Raw genomic sequence first — 13,629 nt, forward strand, 5'->3', positions numbered from 1 at the left:
CCGTCGCGCGAGCCCGCCCTGCGCGCGCTCCGCCGGCGCGCGCCCGCCGCTGCTCCGCCGCCCGCCCGCCGCGCCCGCCAAGCGCGCGCTCCGCCGACGCGCCCCCGCCGCACGGGGCGGCGTGTGCTCCCGGGGCCGCGGCGGCGAAGGCACGGGGCGGGGCACGCACAGGGCGGCGGCGACGACACGGGCGGGGCACGCACGGCAGGGCGGCGGCGAGCTGGCGGCGAGGCGGGGGTTCGCGCGGGGCGGCATGGCGAGCTCGGGGCGAGGCGGCATGGCGAGCTCGCGGCGGGCCTCCGGAGTGTGCGCGGGGCGGCATGGCGAGCTCGGGGCGGACAGTTTGGGGTCCAAAAGGTGTTCTGCGCGTTGGGTGCAGATGCCCCATACGTCTGTCCGTCCTCCGCACGTTGGCCAAATCTTACCCCAAACGAACAAAAGCGGACGTTCGGATGGGGTCTTGCGGTGGAGTTGCCCTGAGACACGACCCGGTATTGATTGACAACAAGTTCCCAAAAGCGGCTTCAAATTTGTCCGCGACTACTGCTGAAGGATGGGCGGGGAAGGAAGCAAGGCCACATGCCCAGGCGGCAACATATTCTGTCACGGCACATGGTGGTACTCCATTGGTGCCTGGCCTCCAGCTCATCATCCATTTGACCACGGTATCGCAGGGCAGCGGCACCGTCACATGTGTCCCGTAGTCCATTAGCAGCGCGGGAGCAAAAAACTGCTCTGCCTGCAGACTGATCCACAGGGTTAAGGTCTTTTGAACGATGACTGGGGCGTGTTTACGTTCAATTGTCAATCAGATCAGAAGGGGTCCCTCCGGCGGCCTGAATTTTTCTAGTCGATCTGTAGTATAGGTTGGAGGATGTCTGCGTTCGTGGTCAGTATGTCACACGCGTATTCCGGATCTTACTGCACGCTGGGTGGGTGATCACTAGTCTTATCATGCACAGCGATACGTAAATAAAATAGTAGTAGTACTAGAAGCCAATCCTTCTATCCCAGGTGACAAGGAGAATGGCACAGTGCTATTTTGTGTGTGTGTGTGTGTCAGGCAATACCGGGCCAGAAGGGATTGCTTGCATTGCAAGCCCTAAATCTAAATGGGTTGGTTGTTGTAGCAGGCATAGGAGTCGATCGCCACCACTCAGCCCCCACGGCAATGGAGCCTTCCCTTCCTTGAAGCGACGTGAAACTCGGCTACGCACTGCGAATTCAGGCTCCTCAGAAACATGCACCGAGCTGCTCATCAACGATCCCTGAATGCCGACTGGCAAACGTGACATCTGTCTCCACAAGTTTCCGCAATACCAAATCGGGAAGTTTAGGTCACGCTCCAAAAGCTATATGGAGATCGGTAACAGCGCACGGACAGTAGCAACAAGAAAAGGCACGACCACTTGGCTTGGAACTTTCAGAAGGCACAAGGAAACAAGATGCGAGATTGTCACTCACCAGCTGGACCACAGAAATCCCAGAAATCGCAGGCGCGTGCATGGTAACACGCCACCACTACCAGCAGCGCCTCATCCCTCCGTGTAGACAACGTACTACGTACGTACGTACAATGTGTGGACACAATCATACGCAAGCACGTACAGTACAATATATCTATCCATCTGTACAGGCGGATCGATTGTGTACGTACGTACAGACTTTTTGCTCTCCTTACATTACACCGTTGTTTATGGAGGTTGGTACGCCGTCGAACATTCCCCGCGGAACAAGGCCGAATCAGTGGGGGGACTCTCTTATCATTGCAGAAAGAAAGAATCGTTGGTTTTTGTTAGTATTTGTCTCCAGCTAACTGCAGCAGTTGACCTGGCCGTATGCGCGCGCATTAGCTGTAGGGTTGCTTCATGCATGTGTGTGCGCACATGGGTGCGATACGGCTCGCGAAAGTCCATGGTCATACGTGCATGACGACGCGCTTGCGACCTCTACCTCTCGCGCGCGGATTGATAGATAGATAATGCAAATGCAATGGTAGCCGCTCCAAGTGGCGCAGCATCGGCGTCCTCGCAACTTGCGAATTATTGTGATTATCCGCTTCCAATCATCGGTGGCCTGCCTGCCTGCCGGTACGAGTGGCATTTGGCCAGACGAACGGAATGGATAGCCTGACATGCCGGATGACCAGTGGAAAATCAGCAGGTCGGTGAGAACAGTATTCCTCCTACCGTACCAATTGCATGCTGGATATTACTACCAAAGTGTGGAATTTCCAAACACAACAATGGCAAAATGCGACAACGAAGAAGATCTCAAACATGCAGCGTAAATGAATTTCCCATAGGTGAAATCAGCTAAGAGCCAAAGATAAATTAATTCGGTTGTCCAACTTCAGTCTGGTTTACATTCTACATTTATGGTAGACTAAGACCGGCTCCGGTGTTTTCAAAAATCATGGAACAGCATGAGAGAGTCATCATGTCTAGTGAGGGCCAGGATCAAAATGTTCTTTCTGTTCCGCAGCTTTGTTTCGTCCTTCGAACCCTGCAATACATGATATTTAAACAATTCATGAGTTGAGGTCAGGTAGCACACATCTCTGCAAGTAAAATCTGCTTCAAGCCAACAAAGTTAGTTTCAACAAGGTAAGGGTTCATTTAGTAAGATGGCATGGTGGCAACTAATCCCACATTGCTGACAGACATTATTCTTGTTATTCTGACGAACGTGCATTACACATCAGGTGTCCTACAACTTCCCAGTGATGGTACTAATGTAAACTGATCTCAGCCCAATTGATTCTTCAATCTAGTAACTCGAGACTTGTTTCTAACCAAGGTTTTCTATATGGGAGCATATGAAATTATTGGCCTCGATATATGGTTACGTATCTTCCTGCTCTGCATTTGGGATGATCTAATAATGTAAGCCTGATCCCAACCAAACAACGCTATGAAAGTACCGACTCAGTAAAGAAACAATCAAACTGAATTGCAACTATGATATGGCATAAACACATTATATAGTCATGTATGTACTGTGATGATAAACATATGGGCAATAGAGCAACCAATCCTGACGTGCATCCTGAATTCATGAAACGTAAAAGTAATAAACAATTTTTTGCTTAGGAAAACTCAGCTTACAGCTAAAAAACTGTAAATGGTGATCATTAGATGATAACCTCGAGCAGAAGTTCAGCAATGTAATTCACCATCTGGCGCAAGTTCAAAGCAGCATGGTAGAGATTATCGATGAACTGCTCACGAAATGTATTTTTGGCTCTCCATACAAAAAACTGTGCGTATCCTGTTCCTGCTGCGGAAGCGATTTTCTGTAAACATAATAGAATTATTGTGAACAGAAGCACAAAATGAGACATTTTTTGTTACTTATAAACTTACAGGATATCCATATGCATAATATCCTGTAATTTACAACAAAAGTTCTCCTAGCTTTAAGCCATAGTCAGTTCTTTAGGTTAGCTTGAAACTGAGGTAGCAGAACTGCAGTAGTGTGGAAGCTCTGAACTATTGCTCCAGGAAAGTAACTGAAACTTGAAAGTTGCTAGACGATAACTCTGCCATGGGTGACGTGTGGAACAAAAATACCATTCTATGTGAACATATCATTTTGTCAAACATCTAGTGCAAACATTTATTTGGGGTACAACAAAAGCCAAAAACAGCAATAGCAGATGCATCCAATTTCCTAGTTCCAGCTAATTTTCTACTGTATCAGTCCAATAGAATCACTTTCACAGGTATAGCAGATGCATTAGCATAGTTGGAACTATCCATAAATAGCAATAGCAATAGCAGATGCATCCAATTTCCTAGTTCCAGCTAATTTTCTACTGTATCAGTCCACCTCTGTGCGCGAGAGCAAAAATACCATCCTTGACCTGTTCGGAAGAGCGTCGGGCCTCAAGGTGAACTACACCAAGAGCTCAGCCACCGTCCTGCATGGAGACCAGACCACCCACGAGACCATTGCCAGCTTGGGATGTGCAACTGCCGCGCTCCCGGTCACCTACCTCGGCATACCTCTGACGGTGCGTCGCCCTTCCGCGGGACAGCTGCAGCCCCTCGTCGACAAGGTCGCTGGACACCTACCCACCTGGAAAGCGTGGCTGATGAACCGGGCCGGCAGGCTGGCCCTGGTCAAGTCCGTCCTCTGCGCCATCCCGGTGCACCAGCTGCTTGCTTTCGCCCCCCCCCCCCCCCCCCCCCCCCCCCCCCCGAAGAAGACGCTGCAGCAGCTCGCGAAGATCCAGCGAGGCTTCCTCTGGGCCGGACGAGCCGCCGCCAACGGCGGGCACTGCCACGTTAACTGGCGTCGCGTCAGTCGCCCCCTTGCCCTGGGCGGCCTCGGGATCCATGACCTGGAGCGGACTGGCCTCGCGCTTAGACTGAGGTGGCTTTGGCTCTCGCGCACAGACGCGGAGCGCGCCTGGCAGGGCTTGGACCTCCAGTTCTCCAGCAGCGAGCGCGCCTTGTTCTTCGCCTCCACATACATGTCCATCGGCAATGGCATGAACGCTCTGTTCTGGGAGGATCGATGGCTCAATGGGCGCTCGGTTGGCGAGCTCATGCCGCTGCTATACAAATGCATCAACACGCGCCGACGCAAAGTGAGAACGGTGGCCGAAGGTCTCAACGGCAACACATGGGCCCGAGACATCCAAGGCATCCTTGGCATTCATGAGATTGGTCAGTACCTGCAACTTTGGCAGCTCACGCAGCAGGTCACCCTCCACGACGCCCCTGATCGCCTGATATGGATGTGGACGGCAAGTGGCACATACACAGCACGGTCTTGCTATGAGGCCACCTTCCAGGGATCCCTACAATCCTACTCTTGGAAGCTGATTTGGAAGGCTTGGGCCCCCCCTCGGGTCAAATTCTTCCATTGGCTCGCCGACTTGGATCGATGTTGGACCGCTGACCGGCTGGCCCGCCACGGATTGCAGCACCATTCGCGCTGCCTGCTTTGCGACCAGGAGCCTGAAACGATGCAACACCTCATGCTCCACTGCCCCTTCTCCAGGCAGGCATGGCACGAGACTCTTGCATGGCTACACATACCGGCGCCAATCCCCAACCAGGAAGCTTCACTCATGGATTGGTGGCAGCACGCCAGGGACGGCACTCCCCACGCACAACGCAAGGCCCTGCAATCCGCGGCACTACTCGTACCATGGTTGGTCTGGAAGCATAGGAATAGCTGTGTATTCGACAACGCGACGCCCTCCCTAGGCACTCTGGTAGACCGGATCAAGGAGGAGGCCGGCTCCTGGGCCAAAGCAGGAGCGACAGGTCTTAGAGTAGTCCTGCCCCCCTCATGGGATGTGCACTGAGCATTGTATTCATCTGCTGTTTAACCGTCCTAGGACGACTGTAACAAACTCCCCACCTTTTCAATGAAAAGAAACGCAAAGGTCTTTTGCGTTTTCTCGAAAAAAAAAAAAACTATGCTAATGCAGCAGTAGAGCCTCTCTAGCAGATTCCTTATAACCCACTCATTCCTTCAAATTTGTAACCCAATAATGCAGCATTAGTGCTGGTGAAACTTATGGGTGCAAGAAGTTCTAAACTTTTCCCATTCCTTATCCTTAATTTGTTTTGAAGGATCTTCCCTAAAACTGGTATTTGTTCAGTAAATTTACAGAAGTTACTTATTCATTTCAAGGAATAAGTGTTTAATAAAGCACCTACATATGCTCTTGAGCTGGTGAAACTTATGAGTGCAAGAAGTTCTAAACTTTTGCGGTATTACCAATTGCCACACTACAAAACTCAGAAAGTGTGGGTTAAGGTGTTCGAGCACCATTCACATAACTAGGAATTACTCTAGAACATATAACTGGATATTATTTGTGTTTAAGTACTTAATGTGTCAAGAAAACTTTAGACACTTACTCTTTTATTAACTAACTTATCAAGTTTGTTTACAAGCTTTATCCCAAATGCTCAAATAGCCTTTTTAAACTGCATTGATGCTTATAAATGAGGCAGATTTATGATGAAAGTAACGCAATATATCATGAATTCATGATGCATTCGTAAGGCTAATATGGGCCACCTGCCTTGTATAGTAAAGTAGTAGACCATTAAAGCAGTGAAGTTATCGCACAACAAACATTTAAAGCAAGGAGGGTTATCATTGTCATTCTCTCTGCCCTCCAAGCAAGAAATACTACTTTTCTGATGACACTAGGAAACAGACCTCTGTATCTATGTAGCCATCGTTCCATAGTTTGTACAAAGTTGAATGAACAATCTGCTTGTCAAGAATTGTTGTGTCAATAATCTGCACATTTGCAATCAAAGTTTAGATTTGTGTACTTCGGTTTGCAACAGGAAGCCATGTCATCAAATAAACAATCATAAAACAGAATCACACAAATAAAATTAATGCATAACAGAAGCTTTCTTAACCAAACGAGATTGACAACAATAGCAAAGCATAGTTCTACAATTTCCTCAATGTGTAAGAGTACTTACTTGATCTGTCTCAACTGCACAACCTTGTGTGACCAATAGCCTAAAGATTGTAAAAGCTTCTTGCCCGTATTTCTTTTTCACAAGCGACTCTATCTATAATGCACACATAAAAGACATGTGCATGTCAACTGTTAGTACGGAAAGGACAGGGGAGTGTCTTTTAATAACTCAAATAAACCATGAAACAGTAACACAATCTGGTACCTCCTCATTTCTACATGCTTCAACCATTTTGCGTAAATCTACAGAAAAACAATACCACTGTCATGAGAATCTTACAAAAAGAACTTATGATGTTCACTCAAAGGCTGGCAAACTAAATTTAAACATCAAGTGTTTTTTAATCTTACATAAAAGAAATTATGATGTTAACTCAAGGTTGGCATACTAAATTTGAGCATCCAGAGTTTAGAACGGAAGACAAGTAACAAGGAAAGTTAAGTTTCTACAACATAATTTCCAGCTGTTTAGAGGCTTTTTCACGCTTCGGCGGAATATTTTGTTATCACTGCATACAGCACAATTTCATGGAATAGCAGGCCGTCAGTATCAGCAACCTAATGGTAACTAGGCTCGAACTAATTATGAAAACAATGGAAGATGTCATAGCTATAGTACTTTTTCCATGTATAGACCAACCAACATGTCTCCTTAGCTAGAAGTGCGTAGTGTGGACTGGTTCACATGATCATATCCGAAGTTCAAATATAATTAAGACATTAAGCTACCACGATTCAATCCAGGAATTGGACTGGACCGAAATCAGTTTCCTTATGGCATCCATTGCCTAGTGGCAAGTTTTGATTTCCGAACCATAGAAGTTCATTTCTACCAAGCTTGAACTGGGCTTCATGCCGAGCACTTAACTAACAGAACTTCGATGTATTCGACTTATACAGACTAAAAATATCAACAGTAACTTACCAAAAGTAAATTCTTCCCCATCGGAAGTAGTACACTGTAAATCCAGCAGGACTGGTTTTATGTCACCAATTGTCATTGCTGCAGTTCCTTCCTTTTGTCCTAGTTTCTCCAAAATACCATTTGTTGATGATGTCACTGAAAGAATGGAACTCAATGTTATACTTGTTGGAAACAATTCACAACTGATTGCTAGAATGGTCTTTCCCCCCTCTAGTGATATTATATAATTTTCAAGCAAGGTATAGTGATTTTCCTTGCGTCGATATCGACGGGGCAACTATTAATCAAACTGGAACCATGTAACTTCAGTGATAAATTGTCATGGTACATTGGTACTTCAGCAAGTCGGTTACTTGCCTACTTGGTATCTTCGGAGGCATTCATATACAATTAACCTAATGAGGTATACTAGATTTGTTTTATCCTCTTATGTCTCTCTCTCCCCCTTTCTTCAAATCGAATAGAGAGTAGAAAGCTAAAACAAATCACAAAAGGCATGATTTTAACAAGCATATGCCATTGTAGGAAATAAACTAGCATATGACATTCCCTAATCTGGCTCATTCAAGACTGTGCCAAGCTATAGGGCAGCCCGGTGCATGTAGCTCCCGCTTGCGCAGGGTCCGGGGAAGGGTCCGACCACTTTGGGTCTATTGTATGCAGCCTTTCCCTACATTTCTGTAAGGCTGTTTCCAGGACTTGAACCCGTGACCTCATGGTCACAAGGCAGCAGCTTTACCACTGCGCCAAGGCTCCCCTTCTTTGTGCCAAGCTATAGATTTCAAATAAATAGCTCAAACAGAAACTAGCATTTCTTAGTTAATGCTCACCACCAAGAGGCAAGACCAGGGCAGCCCCAGTGCATGTAGCTCCCGCTTGCGCAGGGTCTGGGGAAGGGTCCGACCACTTTGGGTCTATTGTACGCAGCCTTTCCCTACATTTCTGCAAGAGGCTGTTTCCAGGACTTGAACCCATGACCTCATGGTCACAAGGCAGCAGCTTTACCACTGCGCCAAGGCTCCCCTTCTACCAAGAGGCAAGACCAGAACCGATAGAATTTAAAAACAGAAATGCAGGTTAAAAATAGTTATGTTCATACAAGACCATATGTGGATGTAAAGCCATAAAAATAAAATTGCTGTGTTCCTGGATCTACTATTGAAAGGATACTTGAGCTATTGATATCGGGTACTACCAGAGTTTGTATCTTTGTCAGTTAAGTTAGCTTCGAAAAATGACTCCCAGATAGGATGTGTGCCAACCTTCAGCTTTGGCTTCTTTCGGTCTGCACAAAACTTTAATGCAAGAAGGAAAACATTAAGTGAGAATTAACAAAGTCGAATTGCATGATTCCTTCAGCTGCACCGTTCATGCATATACACAAATAAAAAGATATCAAAATGAAAAATCTGCATTCTCTGCTCAAAAAGGCAGGTGCAGTACAGCAACACGGTCCTGTACATGACAGGCAAGCCTTACGGCATCTCTGATGTGCATCTCAAACCAGTTAAATAGATGCAATAGAAGCTAGAGAAAACTCTTAAGTTGAAGCTGACCACAGCATGTGAGAATAACTTTCATGGCCCACACAACAACATGCCCACCCTAGCTGCCGGTTGCCGCTTCAGTTGGCTCTATCTTCGCTTGCAGCTCTGGCTCATCCCCTCCGAGGAGCAGCTCGGACTCATCCCCACGCCGCAGAACTTCTTGGATAGTCTCCAAGATCTCCACAGTCAAGAACATTGTCAAGATAGAGGAAGATGCAGCTCTGTTGATCGGCCTCCCATCACTATTCTGTCATCGACGCCAAAGCTCCCCGACTGGACTTGTGCTTCCATTGTTCATGATCAGCTTGGTATTGGGAGAAATACCAGTGGCAGTGGTATTGAGAGAGAGAGAGAGATTCAATACAGTGCAGAAGCTATTATATGTTCATGGAGTACATTTCTTTTTGCTTTTGTCCTCTTTTTACTGTACAAACTTCATTTCGCTTTGGGGTTTACATTACAATCCTTTCTTCATGGCAGCAGCAACCCCACCCGACCCCCACTCCTCTTCCCAAGCAATAAATCTCATTGTCGTTTTGTAGAAAAGAATGGCTTGGTAGGTATCTTACTTCTAGAAGACCCAATGCAAGCAAGGAAAAACAATATACAGAAACACGGCTGCAGATAAAAAGATGAAGACGCCTGCATAAATATGCTATCTATAGTAATGCTATGATAACAGAACATACCTTCTTCTTTAGACAGAATATAAATTTCTCAAAATTTACCCGCCAAAGTACTTCATTCTCTGCAATTGTTGAGTTGAGCTCTTCATCTATCTCAAAGGCTCCGTGTTTCCGCTGATGAAATAACGACACAGAGAATTACATGATGATAAAAGCAGTGCATTGCATACTGTTGCTGCATTTGCTAGTTCCTATCAATAATTTCAGAAAATGCCTTCGCCATTGACAAAAATCTACACCTGTCACTTTGCCTTTTCTCGTTTAACTACAGGATGGCCGAAACAACAAACACCAAATTTTCACATAACATGGTGGTGAAGATAAGTAAAAAGAGTACACCACCTTAGCACCTGCAACAGCGTTATGAGGACAATCATTTGTCTTTGATGCATCCTCCATGCCGTATGGGATCTCAGAAAACCTTTCCGGGTCAGAAAGGGTTGCAGTATTGACAACTTTCTGCTCAAGTGAAAGAACCTCCTCGGCAGTCTGTAACAAAGATAATTTTCTCAGGTCCAGTAACTGACTATCATACACAGAACATATCAACAGAAGAAAGAACAGTACTAATGCATTATTAAAGCATTGAGATCTTGGTACTAGTAACTATCAGTTTTCACAAAGTGTACAGGTGATGATCATGAGTTAAGAGTAAGATGATTTTCGTCAACAGGCCTCGCATAAAAAGGACCCAAACCACCGAGCTAGCTAATTAGCCCGTTGCTAAGATGTCTAATTACAAGACCAAGTTACTAAACTAACCAGCCTAGTCAGCTTCTACCAATCCTGCATGCATTTGTATTAGTTTACAGTAGAAAACTATAAAAGTAAGTAGAGGCCTATTAAAATGACCAGGAATGTCCATAACAGGGAATCACTTTACATACTTTTGGAACTCTTCTCCTTGCAGCTGTAGATTGTTCATCTTCCTGTGGATTGAAATAGGGTTCAGCTTTTGGGCAACGTTCCACATAACGTGCATACACAAGTTTGTTGAAGTTCATTCGTATTTCTTCCCTTGCTGGTCGGATGGTGCCTGGAACATGGATGACCGATTATCAGGGAACAGTAATAGTCACTATCACCAGCAAATATCAAAGATTATGGGAAAAAAAGGAAAGAGAATAACATCATAAAAAGAACAGTGGATGATCCAATAACAACTTCAACAAATTAAAAGGACATACCTTCTGGCACTTTAGAGATTGTGCGTCCCACAAGTTGGTCAAATGTTAGCCTACCATTCTGAAGCAATCCCTCAATAAGAGTTTCTGACTGCAAGATACATAAGTTCTATGCATAAGGTCATAAACTTTGGAAAAGTTACAAGTACTGAATGATTGTAGGCATAATGTTAAAATTAACTTTATTTTCTTCTGAGAATGGCCCGGGAAACAATCACACATTTTGTAGCAAAAATAGCACCAGAACAATTAGAATGTAAGTTCAGGCAAGGTATGTTATCTGTCAGTTTCTCTATCAACTACCAGCATATCACAAACAATAATTACCAGCATATTTATTAAACACCTAAAAAGGGATCATATAAACATCCCCACAGCCAACAGCATTCTCCCCTTACCCTGTCAACCCGCCTCTGTTACCATGGGTGGAGAATAGGGAATGGCCACAATATCACAATATCACAAGCATCAAACCTAGAACCTAATGACTTCTATAACACTGTAGTCCAATTAAATATGTATATTGATATATTGAGTAAAAATACAAATAATTCTACTAATAAATTACAATTAAAATATGTGTATATAGCAACTTATTTTATGCAATGCAGATATGATCATCTTTCTGCAAAAGTGTTTGCTTGTTCAGATTCAACATACTCTAGTATTATGGATTGGGGGGATTTCGGAGTGCACAAGTTCTCAACCCTCAGGGCAGAGTACAAATATGAATATATGTGAGAAAATACAAAATGTTAATCGTACAGGAAAATCTTAACCATATTTGTATTTTATAAAATATAGTAGTCCAATAATATGGATAATACGGACCCTTGACGGAGAACGGATGTTTGGCTCTCGGCCTCCATGGAGGCCTTTTTTTTGAAAATTTCAAAATTCAAACTTTCCGGTTTCAAAATAATCTGAAAAAAATTATGCAAGTAAACAAGGATGTTATGTGTATGTATCTAAAATTTCAGGGTGAAACACGTTGAAATGCGACCTGTTCAAAAAAGACAAATTCATGGCTTGGGAGGATGAATAGTATCATGTGTTAAAAAGCCTCACAGTTGTCTTTTTTGCACAGCCCTCATTTCAACGTATTTTGCCCTGAAAAATTACACACATGTGTGTTATGCCTCCATGTATGTCTGTATTTTTTTTCGGAATTTTTTGAAATGTAGAAAATTGAAATTTGATGAATTTTGAATTTTTCAAAACCGAGATCCATGGAGCTCGGCCTCCAAAGGCAATATCCGCCCTTGACGCCCTAATAAGTGTGGGGAACATTGAAAATAGGGTCATACATGGTACCATGCACCACAGTGTAGCATGCTTGGAGATTAACCCAGAGGATGGATAGAGAATGTAAATACAGCATTAGTTTAAAAAATTGGAATGATCAAGCTGAAATAGTACGATTTTTTTTTCAGAGTACGCCAATGGCATACCTTAGTTTTATAGAAGGGAGCAAACCAAATTACAGGAGTCTGGCCCTACACTACAAACAGTGCAGCCAGAGAAACACCACTCCATCTATTACACTCTAAGGTTGTCTCACAAAAATATCTAGACACACCACACCCGTCCTCCTAATGACATAAAGCTCATCCACAACGTGGTCAAATAGTACGAATATGAAACGGTTCATCTTGCACTACATATAGAGGAAAATGTTTGTCGACGAAAAGATGATGCCTTATGATCTTGAAGAGTAAGAAGAATATGTTCAGACGTACAGCACTACAATAATTTGATTATGCTGAACGGCAAACTCCAGATAGAAAGGATTAGCTAGCTTCTATTTGCCAACAGTGACTGCGGTAGCTAAATATCATGAAAGAGTAATGGACATCCTCAGGACCCCGATCTAAATTTGCAAGTGATTGTTTTAGCACGTGTTAATAATCTTTAGTGTAATACTCCGAGATATCTCAGTTACTCTTTGTCATCGCCTCTAGACCATTAATCAAGGTCGATATGCATCTAGCAACGAGAGTCACAAGGTGCAAAAAAATCTACAGTACCATCTGCTCCTCACTGATTTCAGCATTCAGAGAATTATGGATGCTGTTTTAATCAATCCCAGCTTTTAACAAGCAAGCGTGAACTATAAAATCAAGTGCGCATCCAAGTACGAACCTCTGGAATGTCCGCGCGGATAACAGAGATGAACTTTGAGAAGCGCAGCCGATGCAGGACATTGTCGAAGATGGCCAAGTAGAGCGTGATGGTCCTGTCGCCTACAATCACAGATAAATTAATGGAGTCACAGACTAGCAGGGCATCGAATCGAATCATATAGCCAAGGGATTTGCATACGGGCTTGCCTCTGGGCGATGAGAAGGCCTGAACGCAGTTGTGCTGGATGAGGACGAGGAGAGAGTTCTTCACTTGCCCCTGCGGGAGCTTGAGACGGCGCACAATCTCCGTCAGCTGCAGCGCCCCGTGGCGGAGGAGGCAGTCGCACACCTTCTGCGAAAGGGGATCGGGCGGCGGGAGTTAGGGCTTCACACGCACGAACACGCTGACGCAATGCCAGTACCAGGGAGCGACGGGAGGGTAGGAGGCGGGCAGGGGTCTTACCGCTACGAGGGGGCCGAAGTGGTCGGATATGAGGCCCGCGGCGAGGAGGATGCCGTGCTGCGACACCATGGTCGCCGGCGGCGAGGAGGATTAGGATTTTTGGGTGCGTGTTGCGGCGGCGGCGTCGGCGCGGCTCGCCAAAGCCCTCAACGCGAGACAACCTAACCAGCAAAGACTGCACGTGACGTGATCCTGGGCGTCCATTTTTAGGCCAGCGGCTCAGGTTTTATGCCAC

At 45.3% G+C, this 13,629-nt stretch overlaps 1 protein-coding gene across 1 annotated transcript; it reads right to left on the bottom strand.

Annotated features, from left to right (window-relative positions):
- Positions 1–2,302: 2,302 nt before the first annotated feature.
- LOC123078982 (DNA-directed RNA polymerase III subunit RPC3) lies at positions 2,303–13,609 on the bottom strand. Its single transcript, XM_044501647.1, has 14 exons — positions 13,395–13,609; positions 13,139–13,283; positions 12,951–13,051; positions 10,812–10,899; positions 10,512–10,660; positions 9,967–10,113; positions 9,628–9,738; positions 8,587–8,686; positions 7,392–7,526; positions 6,672–6,709; positions 6,468–6,560; positions 6,190–6,273; positions 3,146–3,295; positions 2,303–2,505 (listed from the first exon to the last, which is right to left on the bottom strand). The coding sequence occupies exons 1-14, from the start codon at positions 13,461–13,463 to the stop codon at positions 2,407–2,409; spliced, it is 1,509 nt and encodes a 502-aa protein (XP_044357582.1). The 5' UTR covers positions 13,464–13,609; the 3' UTR covers positions 2,303–2,406.
- Positions 13,610–13,629: the final 20 nt, after the last annotated feature.

Source organism: Triticum aestivum, chromosome 3D (assembly GCF_018294505.1).
Source record: "Triticum aestivum cultivar Chinese Spring chromosome 3D, IWGSC CS RefSeq v2.1, whole genome shotgun sequence".
Classification (NCBI taxonomy): Eukaryota; Viridiplantae; Streptophyta; class Magnoliopsida; order Poales; family Poaceae; genus Triticum; species Triticum aestivum.

What these genes read in the sequence shown, in the direction of transcription:
- LOC123078982 (XM_044501647.1), bottom strand. Translation starts at nt 13,463, where the DNA reads ATGGTGTCGCAGCACGGCATCCTCCTCGCCGCGGGCCTCATATCCGAC. An exon ending in AATCTCTAAAGTGCCAGAAG is followed by an intron (nt 10,661 to 10,811) that starts GTATGTCCTTTT and finishes TCCATGTTCCAG; the next exon opens with GCACCATCCGACCAGCAAGG. An exon ending in ACGCTGTTGCAGGTGCTAAG is followed by an intron (nt 9,739 to 9,966) that starts GTGGTGTACTCT and finishes TTATTTCATCAG; the next exon opens with CGGAAACACGGAGCCTTTGA.